Source organism: Eurosta solidaginis, chromosome 1 (assembly GCF_040869045.1).
Source record: "Eurosta solidaginis isolate ZX-2024a chromosome 1, ASM4086904v1, whole genome shotgun sequence".
NCBI classification, from domain to species: Eukaryota; Metazoa; Arthropoda; class Insecta; order Diptera; family Tephritidae; genus Eurosta; species Eurosta solidaginis.
The window spans coordinates 377,626,852-377,645,306 of NC_090319.1; the positions used below are offsets into that span (position 1 = coordinate 377,626,852).

Genomic DNA, 18,455 nt, shown 5'->3' on the forward strand with positions numbered 1-18,455 from the left:
ACCTATTCTTTCCTCTCCCTCTCCTCTCTCTCCCTCTCCTCTCCTCTCCTCCTCTCCTCTCCTCTCCTCTCACTCTCCTCTCCTCTCCTCTCCTCTCTCTCTCTTCCTCTCCTCTCCCTCTCCTCTCCTCTCCTCTCCTCTCCTCCTCCTCTCCTCTCCTCTCCTCTCTCTCCTCTCCTCTCTTCTCTCCTCTCCTCTCCTCTCCTCTCCTCTCCTCACCTCTCCTCTCCTCTCCTCTCCTCTCCTCTCCTCTCACTCTCCTCTCCTCTCCTCTCCTCTCCTCTCCTCCTCCTCTCTCTCTCCTCTCCTCCTCCTCTCCTCTCCTCTCCTCTCCTCTCCTCTCCTCTCCTCTCCTCTCCTCTCCTCTCCTCTCCTCTCCTCTCCTCTCTCTCCTCTCCTCTCCTCTCTCTCTCTCCTCTCCTCTCCTCTCCTCTCCTCTCCTCCTCCTCTCCTCTCCTCTCCTCTCCTCTCCTCTCCTCTCCTCTCCTCTCCTCTCCTCCTCTCCTCTCTCTCCTCTCCTCTCCTCTCCTCTCCTCTCCTCTCCTCTCCTCTCCTCCCTCTCCTCTCCTCTCCTCTCCTCTCCTCTCCTCACTCCTCCTCACCTCTCCTCACCTCTCCTCACCTCTCCTCTCTCCTCTCCTCTCTCTCCTCTCCTCTCCTCTCCTCTCCTCTCCTCTCCTCTCCTCTCCTCTCCTCTCCTCTCCTCTCCTCTCCTCTCCTCTCCTCTCCTCTCCTATCCTATCTCTCCTCTCCTCTCCTCTCCTCTCCTCTCCTCTCCTCTCCTCTCCTCTCCTCTCCTCTCCTCTCCTCTCCTCTCCTCTCCTCTCCTCTCCTCTCCCTCTCCCTCTCCTCTCCTCTCCTCTCCTCTCCTCTCCTCTCCTCTCCTCTCCTCTCCTCTCCTCTCCTCTCCTCTCCTCTCCTCTCCTCTCCTCTCCTCTCCTCTCCTCTCCTCTCCTCTCCTCTCCTCTCCTCTCCTCTCCTCTCCTCTCCTCTCCTCTCCTCTCCTCTCCTCTCCTCTCCTCTCCTCCTCTCCTCTCCTCTCCTCTCCTCTCCTCTCCTCTCCTCACCTCTCCTCTCCTCTCCTCTCCTCTCCTCTCCTCTCCTCTCCTCACCCCTCCTCTCCCCTCCTCTCCTCTCCTTTCCTTTTCTTTCTTTTCTTTTCTTTCCTTTTTCTTTTCTTTCTTTTCTTTTCTTTTTCTTTTCTTTTCTTTTCTTTTCTTTTCTTTTCTCCTCTTTTGTGTACTTTTCTATCCTTTCTGTTCCTCCTCCCTTCCCGTCCTTTTCCTTCTTTTCCTTTCCTTTGCTTTACTTTCCTTTTCTATCCATTGCTTTATTTCATTTCATTTTCTTTTATTTTTTTTTGTATATTGTAGTTCAGTTTTCACATTTAATTTTTATACTTTATTTTTATTTTGTTTTCTTTAATTTTGTTTTACATTTATTAGATATTATTTTTTATTTTTGGTAATTTTTATAGCCTTATGCGTTTACGTTATGTTAATAATAATGAGCTTAAAGGCCGTGGTTAAAATTAAAGACAAGGATTTCCGGCCATAAGTCCAATATTAAACTTAGAAACAACGCTTCGGAAAATAAAAACGGCCTTAACCGGCCCACTGTAAGGATACGGGCCCACTATCCCCGATTTCCAGAATGTTACTATATTGGACATAGAGAAACAATATAATAAGCGCTTCACCATGGAAATGCTCCACATTATGAACACGCCTAATGATAAGAGAATTAATTTTAAAAGTGACACAGACCAATGCGCATATGCATATCGCAATTTATTGCTTAAACAACAACACAAAATGCAAGTCTCACGGCGCACATGAAAGAAAGCAGCGTACAGAAATTATTCCGCTAGCAGCATACTTGGGATCAACAAATCATAATGTTGGATGACGACATATTCGTTGATCTATTGTTTGTATCCCTATATATTTGTTTGTGCATATTTTAGTTTACACTTACTGTACTTTAAAATTGTATACATTTTTGATGTTTATTTTACTTTTGTTTTCCGAACATATGATCAGTCGATAAAGAATAACCACAAGTGTAAGTTGTGTTTCGTTTATATGTTATACCTAGTTGCATAACGTAAATTTTAATGACCATGTATCTGAAATGAATGCCCCCTTTTTATACATTTGTGTTTACTTACAGTCCTGAAGATGGCTTCAGACTGAAGCCGAAATATTGACAAATTAAAAAACCAATGAAATTTTAAAACATTGTGTTTTATTTAACCACGGGCCTTTAAGCTTATTATTTTTTATTTTCTTTTATTTTGTTTTATATTATTTTATTATATAAGCGTTGTTAGTGTTTAAATAAGTAAAAAAGCTTACATTTATTTTTTTTTTATTTTTGCTTTTAATTTTTTTTATGTTATTTCCTTCCGTGTTATCTTTTCGTTTTTTTTTTAATTTTTAATTTTCTTTTATTTTATTTTATATTATTATATTATGTTCTATTTAATATTTTTTTAATGTTATTTCCTTTCCTGTTATCTTTTTCTTTTTTATTCATTAAATTTTTCATTTTATTTTATTTTATTTAATTTTTTACTTTATGTTTTTAAAATTTTTTATTACATGTTATTATATTATATACTTTTTTAAATTTAGTTTATTTTATTTTATTCTAAAGTATTGTTTTAATGAACAAAGCTTCACACAAAATGTTTGCACACCAATAAAAGGAATAAATACTTCGATTTCTTTTTGTAAATTCTTTGAATATCAGCAAAGGAAAATTAAACATTAAACTGACCTCCCGCTATACATCAAACGAAATAACTATGTATACTAGCCTGGGTCGATTTATTAACCGATATCGCGCCATCGATTGTTCGAAAAAAAAAAATTAAATTTCGCAGGCTCGAAATAATTTTTTTGGGTATGCGTAGTGGAACTTTTGTTCCTGAGCCCAAATCCTATCGAAAAATGGATCGCGCGATATCGGTTAACTTTCGTCCATACAATCGACCCACCCTAATGTATACACTTTTCGTTCAATTGCGCGCGAGATCAAATCGGAGTACATTTGCATACGGCCTGCTGGCTTTCTCAACACAACACCATCGAACACTCTTAGCGTTCGTAGTGTGCGTAACAGCGTCTCGTAAATCAAATATTCTGTAATTGTCATTGTTTAATTGATATATATAGACACTTATATAATAATTTATACCAAAGAATTATAATTTGCCGTAATAGGAGCGGAAATATATCAACTTACCTGCTCGTATTATAGATAAAATTTATTTCACCTAGTTGTTGGAACCTGCCAATACCCCACATATGAGAATATATTAAAATTTTCGTCAACTTCAAAAAAATTAGTTTTTTATGAATATTTCATAGCTAAAGTCTAGCAGTAATTTCAAATTATCGAAATATTAGCATTTATAATATCATTCGTGCAATTGGGTATAATAATCTCACTAATTACGCACTTTCTTCCTTTTAATTTTTAGATTATACACCAGCAAGTTTTTGATTGTTAAAATTTTTTCATTTCATTTCATTTTACTTATTGCAAAATTTAGTACAATTTGTTGACTTTTATAAGTTTTATTGAGTTTTTTTTAATAAGACGTAGATAAGTTTTGAACATATACTATATCTGTGACTAACAGAGGGTAAATTACTTTAATGTTGTTATCATGAAAGTGATAGGAAATAGTTCGATTATATTAAAATTATTAAGAGAATGGGTTGGGCTACTGGTTACACTCAAACCATATAAGTTTGCACCACTCTTATCACTCTAATCGCGTGACCGTTGATATTGATAATAAATAAAGAAAAGAGATATGCAGAAATTACAACGACTGACGTATAAAGAATAAGTTTTATTATAGCCATAAATTTGTTATAGCAAATATAGCCATACCTCTTCTTAAATAATTTAAAATGATTGAATATGTTCACAGTGTTTCCCGCTTATAGAAAAAAATATGGATCATAAAGTTTTCCTACGCACAAATTGGTACAAATAAAATAAAATAATTAAGCACTTAGTTGGAAATTATTTCATATTTTGACCGTTGTCACCATCTTTTATTAAGTTGGATAGCATATATATATATATATATAGCATAGGTTGGATAGCAACCCTTCAGAAGAACTTCATTTGAAGTATTGTGCTTCACATAATAGTGAGCACGCGTTGTGTCTAGTTCACATATTTCTTTAATTCGATATACCATTTTGTAGCTATTCTGATCACAAAAACGACATTCGATCACGGATCGTTTGTTATGATTTGACCCACAGCTTTTTGTTTTGGAAGATTTTTCTTATTTGATCTCCAAAACATTCACAATTATCGATTTAACCGGACGGTGGTCACCCTGTGTTGGTAAAAACGAATACATCAAATGAAGCTATCTGATGAAGGAGAGGGTGAAAAATACTTTTAAAGTGTGAGCTTGTTCCGCTAATATTACCATTAAGTTTGTTTTAGTATCAACTCTAATTGTATAATTTGAAAACTTACCCTTTCTTACAATAAAGAATATAAATACCAACGTTTATAGTTGGGAAAAATGGTTATGAAAAAACCCAACTCTTTATTCACTTTAATCAGAAACTGTCACAATCAATTCTTTCTCTATCACTCAAATCACAACTGAATTCTTTCACATCTAAAGTCAATCTGAACATGTCAATTTCTAGTCTGGCAAGCGCAGTATTGCCAGACTAGTTTTATTAAGAAATATAATACATGTAAGGTTGCTAGCCATTATGAACTCGTATCCCGATACGATACACTAGTTAAGTTAGAATTAATTTGGAGGGTGACCCACCTTAAGTCAAATCGATGTTTGTGAATATATGGTAGAAAACACTGCAAACATCTATTGTGAATACATGAGAGCCAGCAAAACAGCTGACTTAGCTTACACTGACAGGCGAAGCTTCAGTTATCATTGTGAGCGGGTGCACAATGACATCAGACCTTCGAAATCTGAGCACGAAGTTTACGCATGCGAAGTTGACTTCATCTCTGGCATGTGGAAAACGAAAATTTTGGTAACTTATAGATAAGTGTATAACTGTAAATAGTGAAAACGGCCTTTTAGACGCTTAGGGATATTTTCATTACATTCACTTAAGTAAGATTTTACCTGGAGGATAGAACTCTATCAGATAGCTTCATTTGACATTTTTGTTCGGCTCGTAGGACCATGAACAATTGGGGTGTCGCTATGGGAGATTGAAGGTACCGCAATTGCGCTTGGATAATGATGCGAAATAAATGAGGGAAAGAAAAAGTGAGATATTTCTCATTATAATATGGATTTTCTTGAAGTGAAAAATATAATTAGAACAACTAATTTACATTTGTATAAAAAGAATGTGGCGGGGCTTCCCGGGACGGCTATGGCTGTAGTTCGCTCAACGATCGCTGAAAAAGTAGACGGTTGCCTCATCGAGAACAACCGTTGAACCGCGGGAAAAGTCTCCCGTTTCAAAGGGAAGCTTCCCCACACAGTTGCACCGGCATTTATGTATATGTGTACGGGCGGCAACATAACATTACATATGTACACATATACATGCATGTGGGCGATAACGTAGTGATATTAGGAATTTAGGCTTCGGGCCTAAACAACCAACATAGGTGGACCAAACCAACGATTAAATCGAAATTGTAAATATTTTATAGAACAAATCGCAAAAATGCATTGTGAATACATGAAAACTGGCCAAACAGCTGATTTTTCTTTATAGGTTTTCTTTGCATGGAGAAAACGAAAATTTCGATAACTAATAGAAATGTGACTATTTAACTGCAGATGTTGAAATTGGCACTTAGAGTTATTTATTCAGAGTATTTGTTTGTACTTAACATATTTGAAAATTCAATGATAATAAAAATGGAGAATTCTTCAAATTTGTCAGGAAAATAACGGTTCATTAAGCTATTCAGTTCCGTATTCCCTTCGAAGTAAAACAGTTGTCATCATTGGAAATAAGTACTTGTTATTAACCAACTTCTTCCACCCGAACCGGTGAATTGGGGGCCTGGTTTATGCCAGAGTTTGTACAATAGCGTCATAGTGCCGATAGCATTTGAGTCACAGCCAAAAAAAAAAAAATTTATAATATTTTGCTTCATTGAGGTACTTATTTTGCTAAAGATTTTACTACATTTTTGATTTAATCTGATTACGTACACCAAATAAACTTTTCGCGTGGACCCACTTAAGATAAATTAAATTTTATTCGCCTGTGTGATGTCGCTCAATGTCCCGAACAAATTCATTCATTGGCAATAAATATGTGGCATTTTATTAAGGTTAGTCACAATGAAAGTAATAATATTATGTTTTAGTTTTCGTTAAGCGTAAAGTTTTATCAATTTTAACAATGATAATGAAATATGGGTTCAAAGATAGGCAGTATTGGCAAAAAATACAAAATAAACTGGTAAATATTGTACACTACTGTTTATCGCCACCAATAATTTACCATAAAATATATTGTTTTGCTGATATCTCTCATATCAATTATATTATCAAACAAATTTCAAAAGCTGCGAAACAAAGTTATTTCCTATAAGTCTATTAAAAAAGGTATAAAAACTGTACTGGATTGGAGTGTTTGAAATACTTCGAAATAAAACCTTTACAATGAAGATCGTCTTTTGCTTGGTGTTTTTTGTTTTAGCAGGTAATTCTTTTATTTTTGTGAAGTTAAAGAGTGCAAACATTTGTCAACTATTCTGCTTCCTTCCTTAGTAACTGCTGTTCCTTTAGCTGAGGTGGAGCGCATTAACGGTATAAATGGCTGGTATATACCACAAATAAATGGCTCAAACGTTTGGGTAACGCTGGAAGAAGGTGAACAAATGCTGGCTGATTATGAGCAGCAAGATAATGAAGATATTGATGAAAATTTTGAAGAAAGTGTAAATGCTGATGAATATGATAATGAATTAATTATGAATCGTATGTCAACAGTGCCAATAAAGTTCTACTTGTATACAAACAAAAACCCGACAAAAGGACAAAAGCTCTACGACAACAACAAAGCGATAAAGAATTCAGATTTTAATGCCAAAAATCCAACGAAGTAAGTTTTGATGCTTTCCAAAACTGGACCGGAAGAGTAAAAGCCTCACATAGACTATAAGTATCCATAGAGTGGTACTGATTTTTTCTATAGACTGAGCAATAATTTTTTTCCCATAGAACTAGGAGATCTTCTAAAAAATAGACAAAATTGGGTGCCAAATGTTGCTAAAAATGTTTTACTCAGCCATTTACTTAAAAATTTTTACTTTGGAATTTTTCAGATTTGTCTTTGAATTTTTACAATTTTCGAACTCTTCTAAGATATTCTTTTCAAAAATTGTTTGGAATGAGCTCAACATTTTTTTTCACAATTTTTACAGAATCTTATTTTCAGTGTTTTCTTAGAATTTTTTTTTCAAGACTGTGTATAGATTATTCTTCAGGATTGTCTTGCAATATTTTTCAGAATTTCTCAAAGCTTTTTTCATAATTTTCATGGAAATTTGTTTTTGAGTTTTTAAGCGGGGATTACTCTTATTGCTTTAAATGTATGAAAACATTTATTTGAAGCAATTTTTAATTTATAATTTATTTAATAATTTGGGAAAAATTTAAACAACGTAACATCAGGACGGACAAGGCGACATTTCGAGTATACCTTTTTTTTAAATCTCTTCAAAGCCTTTTCTCCTGGGATTGGGATTCGAACCCGCACTCCTACGATAGTTGAAGTGTTATAAACGCATTCAGTCACGCCACGCCTTATTTGTTGTAAACCTTATCCCAATAGAACAAAACAACAACACAAAGTTTCTCTGAAACCGCCTTACCAACGCATAACTTTACCGTATGATGCCATACGAAGTATGGACTATGAATAAAGAAAATATGTAAAGAAGGCAATTGTCATAAGGCTTTGAAGAGATTAAAAAAAAAGGTATAATCGAAATGTCGCCTTGTCCGTCCTGATGTCACGTTGTTTAAATTTTTCCCAAATTATTAAATAAATTAGAAATTTGTTTTTTTTTTAGATTTTCCTTGGAAATTTCGTTTTTTTTCAGTTTTTTCAGAAATATTAACAAAACTTTAAGACATTTTTTCAGTTTTTTTTAGAATTTTCACAAATTTTCTTTTTAAGATTCTTTTGAAAAGCTCTCAGTGAAAACTCATCTGCCTTGCAGATGCCGTTCGGAGTCGGCATAGAACATATAGGTCCCGTCCGGCCAATTTGTAGGGAAAATCAAGAGGAGCACGAGGCAAATTGGAAGAGAAGCTCGGCCTTAGATCTCTTCGGAGGTTATCGCGCCTTACATTTATTTATTTTTTTGTCTCAAATAATTTTTTTAAAATTCTAAAATTTTTTTCCTGAATTTTCTCAGAAAGTGAAATATTTTGTATTGATATTAGAGAAGCGAGCAACGGGACATTCATATGAATGAGGGGTTCAAGGCATCTGCCTTTACACTGGTGTGAATGTTGCAGAATCGAGTTCAATACTCAGCTCCTGGAAAGCTAGCTGATGAAGAAGTGAAATTCAGGAACATGTCCTAGTAACCATCGCCGTTTATAAACTTTAACATTTTTCTCTAATATCAATAACAAAAACCATTGTATAAAGCAATATGAGCAAAGATCGCTAACTAAATACATATGATCATAGTGAAATATTTTCTTTATAATTTTTATTCAGACTTATTATAGAATTTTTTACAGAACTTTCTCGAAAGTATGTTACAGAATTTTTTCAGAACTATCTTAGACATTTTGTTTCAAACCTTATTTTAGAATTTTTAAATAATTTTTTCAAAATTTTCTCAGACAATTTTTCAGAAAATTCTTAAGATTTTTTCCGGTTTTTCTCAGATATTTTTTTCTATATTTTCTCAGAGATTCCCAAAAAATTTTCCCAGAGCCATTACAGAAATTTTTTGCAGGCTTTTCTTAGAATTTCTCATATCACATATTGTTTCAGGGTTTTCTTAGAATTTTATTCAGAGTTCTCTCCCCGAATGGTATTGCAGAACTGGTTTCACAGAATTTTTCCACACATCTTTGTAGTTTCACAAAAATATTTTTCACAAAACATTAAACTTTTTTCTGAAGGGTGAGTAAACCTAATTTACATAATTAATCTTAATTTAACAGATTTTTATACCCAGTTGTACTGTACACAGGTTATTATAACTTTGATTGGATAACGGTTGGTTGTACAGGTATAAAGGAATCGAGATAGATATAGACTTCCATATATCAAAATCAACAGTATCGAAAAAAAATTTGATTGAACCATGTCCGTCCGCCCGTCTGTCCGTTAACACGATAACTTGAGTAAATATTGAGATATCTTCACCAATTAGGCACACGAGCTTATCTGAACCCATAATAGATTGGTATTGAAAATGAGCTGAATCGGATGATACCCACGCCCACTTTTAATATATATAACATTTTGGAAAACACAAAAAACCTGATTATTTAGTAAATAATATACCTAGACTGTTGAAATTTGGCGGATGGACTGATATTGAGACTCTTGAGACGGGTGTGGCACCACCCACTTGTGATAAAATCAATTTTAAAAATATTACTAATCATAAATCAAAAATCGTTAAACCTATCGTAACAAAATTCGGCAGAGAGGTTGCCTTTACTATAAGGAATTCTTTGAAGAAAAAATAAACGAAATCGGTTAAGGGCCACGCCCATTTTATGTAAAAGATTTTTATAAGGCCGTGGACGAATCAACTAAGCTATATCTTTGCAAAAAGAGCTTTATATCAATGGTATTTAATTTCCCAAGTGAATTTATAACAATAAATAGGAAAAACTTCAAATTTAAAAAGTAAGAAAGGCTGGTTTCGGGTTTAAACGAACATTACATACTCACCCGAGAGCTTTGGAGACAAAATAAGGGAAGATCACCATGTAGGAAAATTTGCCTAGGGTAATCCTGGAATATTTTTGTATGATATGGGTATGAAATGAAAGGTGGTAATGAGTGTTTTAAAAGGGAGTAGGCCTTTAGAACGAGGGTTTTAAGGGTTTTAAAAGGGAGTGGCTCTATATTGTATATGTGAAGGCGTTTTCGAGATATCGACCAAAATGTGGACCAAGGTAACCCAGAACATCATCTGTAATTTATTTTTATATATAATACTACGAAGAGTACTCCTGCCATGATTCCAAGTGCTTGTGATTTCGTCCTGCAGAACTTTTTCGTTTTCTTCTACTTAATATGGAAGGTGTCACAAAGTTTTTTTCTAAATTTATGTATATTTTGCGTCAATAAACCAATCCAGTTACCATTTTTCATCCCTTTTTTCGTATTTGGAATAGAAATTTGGCATTTTTTCAATTTTCGAAACTTTCGATATCGATAAACTGGGCGTGTTCATAGTCGCATTTCGCTCATTTTTAACACCAAGATAAAGTGAGTTCATATAAGTACGTGAACTAAGTTTAGTAACGATTTATCGATTTTTGCTCAAGTTATCGTGTTAGCGGCCGAGCGGAAAGACGGACGGCCGACTGTGTATAAAAGCTGGGAGTGGCTTCAACCGATTTCGCCCATTTTCACAGAAAACAGTTATCGTCTGAAGGTAGAAGAAGATATGCCCTTAACAAATTTCACAAGGATTGGTAAATTTTTGTTCGATTTACGGCATTAAAAATATTCTAGACAAATGAAATGAAAAAGGGCGGAGCCAAGCCCAATTTGAAATTTTCTTTTATTTTTGTATTTTATTGCACCAAATCATGACTGGAGTAGAATGTTGACATAATTAACTTATATACCGTAAAGATATTCAAATTTTTATTAAATTTGATTTTACATTTTTTTTTAAGTGGGCGTGTTCATCATCCGATTTTGCTAATTTTTTTTTAGCACACATATAGTAATAGGACCTCTCTTGCTAAATTTCATCATGATATCTTCAACGACTGCCAAATTATAGCTTGCAAAACTTTTGAGTTACCTTATTTTAAAAGTGGGCGGTGCCACACCCACTGTCCAAAATTTGACCATTTTTCTATTTTGCGTCATAAGGTGAACCCATCTACCAACTATCATCGATTTATCCGTATTTGGTAATGAATTACAGCACTTTTTCTGAGTTTTTTCGAAGTTTCGATATCGAAAAAGTGGGCGTGGCTATAGTCCGATTTCGTTCATTTAAAATAGCGATCTGAGATGAGTGCTCAGGAACTTACGTACCGAATTTAATTAACATACCTTAAAATTTTCTCAAATTATCGCGTTTACTGACAGACGGACGGACGGACGGACATGGCTAAATGAATTTCTTCTTTCGCCCAGATCTTTTTGATATATACAAGTCTATATCTATCTCGATTAGTTTATGCCGTTATGGGGTACCGTTATGCGTACAAAATTAATATAGTCTGTGAGCTCTGCTCAGCTGAGTATAAAAAAATGGGCGTGACATCACCCCTTTTATGACTAAACAATTTTCTATGTTTCGGGAGGCATAACTCGAAGAAAAACTAGTTCAGAATATAACCATATGTATATGTACTATTGCGCAGCCTTGTAACACTATTAAGCACACAAAACAAACAACAACAGCATTTCCAGTGTACAGCTGGGTATGTAATGTTCGGTTTCACCCGAACTTAGATTTCCTTACTTGTTTCTCAAAACATTTAGTTTTTTTCCTTAAACGAAGAATTGTGTGCTTAGTAATGTTATTTTGAAAATGAAGCGCCGCAGCTAGATTTAGATAAAACATAGCGACGTGAAATTCTAGTCAAGTTTAATTGTAGCTTAAATTCGCACTGCAATACCGAGCTTGAGAGCAATGCTACCTCAGATTTCATAATAATTGATATCTATATATTTCTCATTTAGATTCATAACCCATGGTTGGGCGCAGAGCTATACATCCGGAATGTGCAAAGACATACGCACTGCATGGCTAACTCAAGGCAAATATAATGTGATCGTTGTAGATTGGGCGCGTGCACGTTCCGTCGATTACGTTTCCTCCGTAGTGGCCGTACCTAAAGTAGGAAAGAAAATTGCTAGCATGATAGATTATTTGGTCGAAAATCATGGCTTAAACTTAGATGAAACCGAAATGATTGGTCATGGATTGGGTGCACATGTAGCTGGTATTACTGGTAAAAAATTGAAAAATGGTATGCTTCACTCGATCATCAGTTTGGATGCGGCGCTATCACTGTATAGCTACAAGAAACCCGAAAAGCGTGTAAGTGCCACAGATGCACATTATGTAGAATCCATACATACAAATGGCGATCAAAATGGTTTCCTTGAGCCAATTGGAAAGAGCGCTTTCTATCCGAATGGTGGTAAGAAGCAACCAGGCTGCGCTTTGGATTTGACTGGTGCTTGTGATCATGCGCGTTCTGTTGCCTATTATGTGGAGGCTGTGGTGCGTAATAGCTTCCCAAGCATGCGCTGTGTTGATTATAAAGCAGCGGTTAAACATAATTGTGGCGGCTCATATAGTGGTGTGAGAATGGGAGCGCAGTATAATGCTTATGTGGCGACTGGTGAGTTTTATGTACCTGTACATAGCTCGTCGCCCTATGGCTATGGATATGGCGCTTAGACCGCGTTTGTAAATGTATACTGTGATACTATTTTTTTTTAAATAAATTATTTTTTATATAAGGAAACTTGCTTTTTATTTAAAAAAAACAATTACGCACTAAACATAAAGTTAGAACTACTACGTCACGTGCTCAACGTGGCTCTACAATTGCGTTGCAAAAAAATTAAGCGACTTTCCAGGTATGAAGTATTTTTGTTAGCAACGTAAAAAACAATCGGAGTTTAGTTAATTTTTAGCGCTCATGAACGAATAAAATATTTTTATTTAAGGTCATTCTACATAGTATCAAGAATAGTGCTTGCATTAACGCAGCTGCAACTATATATTAACCAGTTTCTGATGAGCTGACTGGACACCAATTCTTGCAAGTAACTCACACAGATTTATATCAAAAATTAATGTCAAGGTATTATTTTGCTTGGGAAACTTAAAGGCTCGACAGAGTACACGATAATACAGAATTTATTAACTAGAAAATCAAATTGCGCTAGCAACGCAATGGGAGGGATAAAGCTTTTGTTCATTACACTAGCATACACTTTACACTAGCAATTTATGTTAAACGTTTCTATGGTTCATATGCTCAATGATAGCCTCGAAATCGGATGGTAGATACATACACATCTAAAAGCTTAACCCCCAATGGCAGCTACAGTTAAATGCTCAAAATTTCTAGAAGCAACTTATTAAATTCTGGCGGATATCTCCCAAACAGTTTGGAATATCGAATGATGGTCTTTATAATCCGGTCATCAATTTTAAGGTAGTAGCACTATTTTGCAACTTTTTGCTACTTTAGTAAAGCAATGTGCGAAAAAAACCGATTTTATAAATGTACATATTACAAGAAGGAAACTGAAATAAAAGAGAAAATGTAGAAGAAAATGTGGAGGAAATTGGAGGGAAGTCGGAAAAGTAAGGGAAATAAGAGGACGGGTGAAAGTTAGAGTAAACATCACAAAAAGGGTATATATTCTTACACCTTAACAAGCCTTTTAGATGCTCACCCGTAATTTCATGTTATTGTTCCAAAACGACAGTTATCTCATTCGTTGTTATTCTAGGTATCATTTAGGAAAAACTTCAAAACCATTTTCATACAATTTTGGGGCAGTTAAAGCATACTTTCGGGTACATTTCGGTATTTTTAAGGTATTATTTCGGAATAACTTCAGGATAATTCAGGTACAGCTACAGGATCGCTTCATAATCACTTCGATACTATTTCAAGACCAATACGGAAACAATTTCTAAATAAATTTTAAGACCCTGTACTGTTCTCAATTAGTCTCAAAATAGTTGTTTTATGGCTAGTGGAAAGTGTTTTTCCCTACTACTATTTAGGTGGCAAGGAATACATTATATTTGAGGCAATAAAGGTTAGGGGGCAACCAACAATTTTCAGCAATCCATATATTATTTACATACATAAGAAAACATATCTGGATTGAAAAGTGACAAAGAATGCTATAAAGTAAATATATTAAGCTAATCAATTTTATCTTTATATATAAAAATCACGTGTCACATTGTTTGTCCGCAATGGACTCCTAAATTACTGAACCGATTTCGAATTTGTTTTGCACCCTATGTGTAGTTTGATCTAACTTGAAATATAGGATAGGTTATATCTCAGTTTATAGTCGCAATATTATTTTATTGCAATTTTTTTATATGTTTATACGTAATAATAAAATCTTACATATACGAACCGGCACTCATATTTTCTGGTGTAATTGGATGGTGTTTAATAAAACAGCGTGCTTATCAATAAAAAATATTATAGCGAATGATATGATATCAAGTATAGCACATCATCAGGCCCGTCGAGAGGGGGGAGGGGTATGGGAGGATTATCCCCGGACCCCGGGTTTCTGAGGGGGCCCGCGATTTAGAAGTACTAAAGCATTTTTTTTAATTCAAGAGAGTGTTTAGTTATTCCATGTGTAATTTTTAAGCCGAATTTCAAAAGCAACGAATATCTGCGTTTCGTTTTAATATTATAGTGAAGTGTGAAAAATAAAAATCTACATATATAAAAGGAAAGGCTAAAATGTGTGTTATTTGGTCGCCGGTGTTTGAAGAGATGCGTTGGTCGATTTTGTTGAAACGTGGACCCGCGTATTCCTAGAATGTGTTTATAGAATATGGATAACAAATGAAAGCTGTTGATGAGTACTTTAGTACAGAGTAATATGTCATACCGCTGGGTGACTAGGGTCTCGAGGTATGGGCCAAAGCGTGGACCCGGATACCCCTAGAATGTGTGGGTAATATGGATATCAAATGAAAGCTGTTGCTGAGAGCTCTAAAGTATTTTTCATTGAGATATTCGATTTAGTCGCATTAACCTGGCAAAACTGATAAATATGCATGCGAAGCCGAAATAGAGACATGAATTAATAATACCCACATACCTAGGACGTATGTACTACTCGATTTGCCTCAAATTTCGAATATAAATTTGACTTTATTAGTATTTACGATCCTTTTTTCCGGGAAGTAGACCAGAGACGGCCTGGGACTGGGATTAGGACTAGGACTGGGACTTAGACTCGGAGTGGGACTGGGGCTGGGACTGGAACAAAAGAGATAGACTGAGAGATAGATAAAAATGAGACGAAGATGGAGATAGATGAATCGAAAAAGACGGAGGAAGGAGTGAATAAAAGGATTAGGAAAAAATTAAGAGGGGGGAGGGCAGAGTTAGGCGGAAAAAGCTTTTTAAAATGTACGCAGATAGGCCAAATTTAGGGCAGAACAACGTCTGCCCGGTCTGCTAGTAATTTATAATAAGCTGCACAAACAACAAAAGAAATCGAAAAAGAATTTCCGGATTGGCAAACGTGTTGTTTCGCTACAATCGCTCACTTTCGGAGAGTCATACATTTTTACTCTCTTTTTTATTTATTAACATCTATGCAGATAAGATTTTACACAAATAAAGCCGCTTTGCAAATATTGATGACATTAGAAGAGCCACTTAAAAATTTATTGCAAATGATTTGATTTCTGCTAACTAAAAAGATATAAAAGCCATATAGACCTTTTGGGGGTAAAAGAACTTCTAATTAAATTTTAGCAATGAAAGTCTGGTGTTTTTTTGCAGCGCTTGTGCTGGCAGGTAAGTTAAGTAGATTATATATGTAGTTATTACTGTAGGAAAAAAGTTTCACAAAATTTATTTCTGTGCCTAGTTACGGCTGTGCCCATACCTGAGGAGGAACGTGCAAGCGGTGTAAATGGCTGGTATGTACCGCAAATAAATGGCACAGAACAATGGGTAACACTTAAGGAGGGCGAAATAATGCTAGCGGAATTAGAAGAACAAGAAAATAGGAACGCTGACGTATATGATAATGAAAATCCGCATATTATGGGACGCTTCTCAACAGTGCCTGTCACATTTTATTTGTTTACTAATAAAAATCCAATCAAGGCACAAAAGATCACTGCAACCAAGAAATCAATTGATATATCTGATTTTGATGGCAGCAAGCGTACAAGGTACTTATTTATAGAAGCTAAGAAAATTTTTAGATGGCTGATCACTGTTCATGTCCGTACTGCTGTACTAAAATTAACATGATAACAACCGTGACATTTTCCTAATACTATTGAAATTTCTAATCCCTTACACACAGATTGCTAATTCACGGCTGGTTTCAAAGCCACAAGTCTAGCATGAACTCAGAAATTCGTTCTGCATGGTTGAGTAGCGGCAATTACAATGTGATCATTGTAGATTGGGGTCGTGCACGTGGCGAATATGTCACAGCCGTAGCTGCGGTATCTAAAGTGGGCGACAAGGTAGCTAGTTTGATCGATTATTTGGTAGAAAATTATGGTATGAATTTGAATGAAACACAAGTTATTGGACATAGCTTAGGTGCGCATGTAGCTGGTTATGCGGGTAAAAATATCAAAAATGGTATGCTTCAAGCTATTGTAGCTTTGGACGCTGCTCTACCTCTTTTTAGCTACAACAAACCAAATAAACGCTTGAGTGTCAACGATGCTCAATATGTAGAAGGAATTCATACAAATGGCGGTGGTTTAGGGTATCTTCAACCACTCGGTAAAGCTGACTTCTATCCAAATGGTGGCAAGAGTCAACCTGGTTGCTTTTGGGACTTGACTGGCGCATGCGATCATGCACGTTCGTTTGCCTACTATGCAGAGGCTGTTGCTCGTGATAGCTTCACTAGCATGCGTTGTGCTGATTATCAGCAGGCAGTGAAAAATAATTGTGGTGGTTCGTATAGTAGCGTCAAAATGGGAGCAGAGACAAATTGCTATGTGGTGTCTGGTGAATATTATGTACCTGTGCATAGCGCCTCACCATTTGGGTTTGCTCTTGGTGCTTAAATTGCTCGAGTATACTGAATTGATTTCAAATAAAGTGTGAATATTTGCAGAATATTTTTTTCTTAAATTTATTGATCGTGTCCATTGTGTAGTGGGAATTTGGGAAACGCTTTTTGTATCACATCTCATTATTGACATGGATCAATTTTGAAGTCAATTTTAAATACATGAGAAATTGATTCAAATGTTGATTTTATCATTATTATTTTATAAAAATTGTCTTTCTTCTTTTTTCATTAAAAAAACATTCAATTGAGAAAAAATATATCATAGCAATAATAAAAACAAAACAAATTGTTAAGGCCTAGAGCTCGTATTCGAACTGATAATCTTATAATCAACAGTTTTGACAGAGATTTAGATTGCGACACGTCGGCTTAGACAAACCGTCCATCTGTCATTTGTTAGGGTATTTGTACAAATTTGGAACAAAGGCTTAGTTAAATTCATAAACAAAACGTTAATGTTAAGACGCAAGAAACAGACAGTGTTGAAACTTTCAACACCAATTTGGTGGTAGATTTAAAAAAAAAATTATTGGTGGCAGATCTCTAAAAAGGCGTGGTGCAGTTTTTGGAAGAAAAATTTGTTCCGATCAAATCGAATTATTTTCATTACTAAATAATTGCTGTATAATTTTCGATATAAGAAGCTTAACCTTGAAATATGTCGGGTGAGTAGAATAATATTTTAAATTTGGCATTGAACGTCATGCTGAACATATACCCAGTAGATATTGCGGGAAAGGCGGCCGCGGCAAGGTCGTTTGTCAGGCTTCGTGATATGCGATATGGCCTTTCTGACCGCGGACACTCTAGCCATCTTACCAGTTTCGACTTTATCCCGGACAGAACGGACTATTTTATGCCGATAACTGCTCCCTATACAACCTTCACCCCAGTCATTCCACCGAGAGAAGAGTGGGGAGAGGAATTATCTGGGGCATGGGACCGGTTAACTTGTTCACGGATGGGTCCAAGCTGGATGGAAAGGTTGGTGGGGGGGGGGGGGGGCTCTTTTGTCAAGAGCTAATTGTAAGCCGCAAGTTTAATTTGGCTGATCACTGCAGTGTATTCGAAATGGAAGCTGCTGCGATTAAGGATGCGGTGGATGGAATGCTATCCAGTGCTACTACGGTTAGGGAATTTAACATCTACTCTGATAGCCAAGCGGCTATCAAGGCCTTAAGCTCAACTACAGTGCGATCGAGGGTGGTCTGGGAGTGCCTGACCTCGCTTGCGATTGCATCGAATTATTTTACAATTAAGATTAACTGGGTACCGGGCCATAGTGATATACCGGGTAACTGTCAAGCGGATCTTTTAGCCTGCATCGGTACAACTGAACCGGTTGAAGATGGCTGTAGGGATTTCGGGGCCTCGCTGGCCACCTGTGAATTGCTCCTCCATAGCTGGGCCTCGAGTCAGCTCAGCAAACGTTGGGCGGACACC

General features: G+C 35.9%; 3 protein-coding genes across 7 annotated transcripts in view; all 3 read left to right on the top strand.

Annotated features, from left to right (window-relative positions):
* RYa-R (RYamide receptor) overlaps positions 1-18,455 on the top strand; it is a 417,850-nt gene that overhangs the window by 111,356 nt on the left and 288,039 nt on the right. The window lies entirely within an intron of this gene.
* LOC137245225 (phospholipase A1 VesT1.02-like) lies at positions 6,646-12,633 on the top strand. Its single transcript, XM_067775544.1, has 3 exons — positions 6,646-6,692; positions 6,761-7,094; positions 11,907-12,633. Exons 1-3 carry the CDS (start codon positions 6,653-6,655, stop codon positions 12,631-12,633), a joined length of 1,101 nt encoding a protein of 366 aa, XP_067631645.1. The 5' UTR covers positions 6,646-6,652.
* Positions 15,700-17,056, top strand: LOC137245229 (phospholipase A1-like). The gene is made up of 3 exons (XM_067775559.1): positions 15,700-15,760; positions 15,834-16,143; positions 16,281-17,056. The coding sequence occupies exons 1-3, from the start codon at positions 15,721-15,723 to the stop codon at positions 17,002-17,004; spliced, it is 1,074 nt and encodes a 357-aa protein (XP_067631660.1). The 5' UTR covers positions 15,700-15,720; the 3' UTR covers positions 17,005-17,056.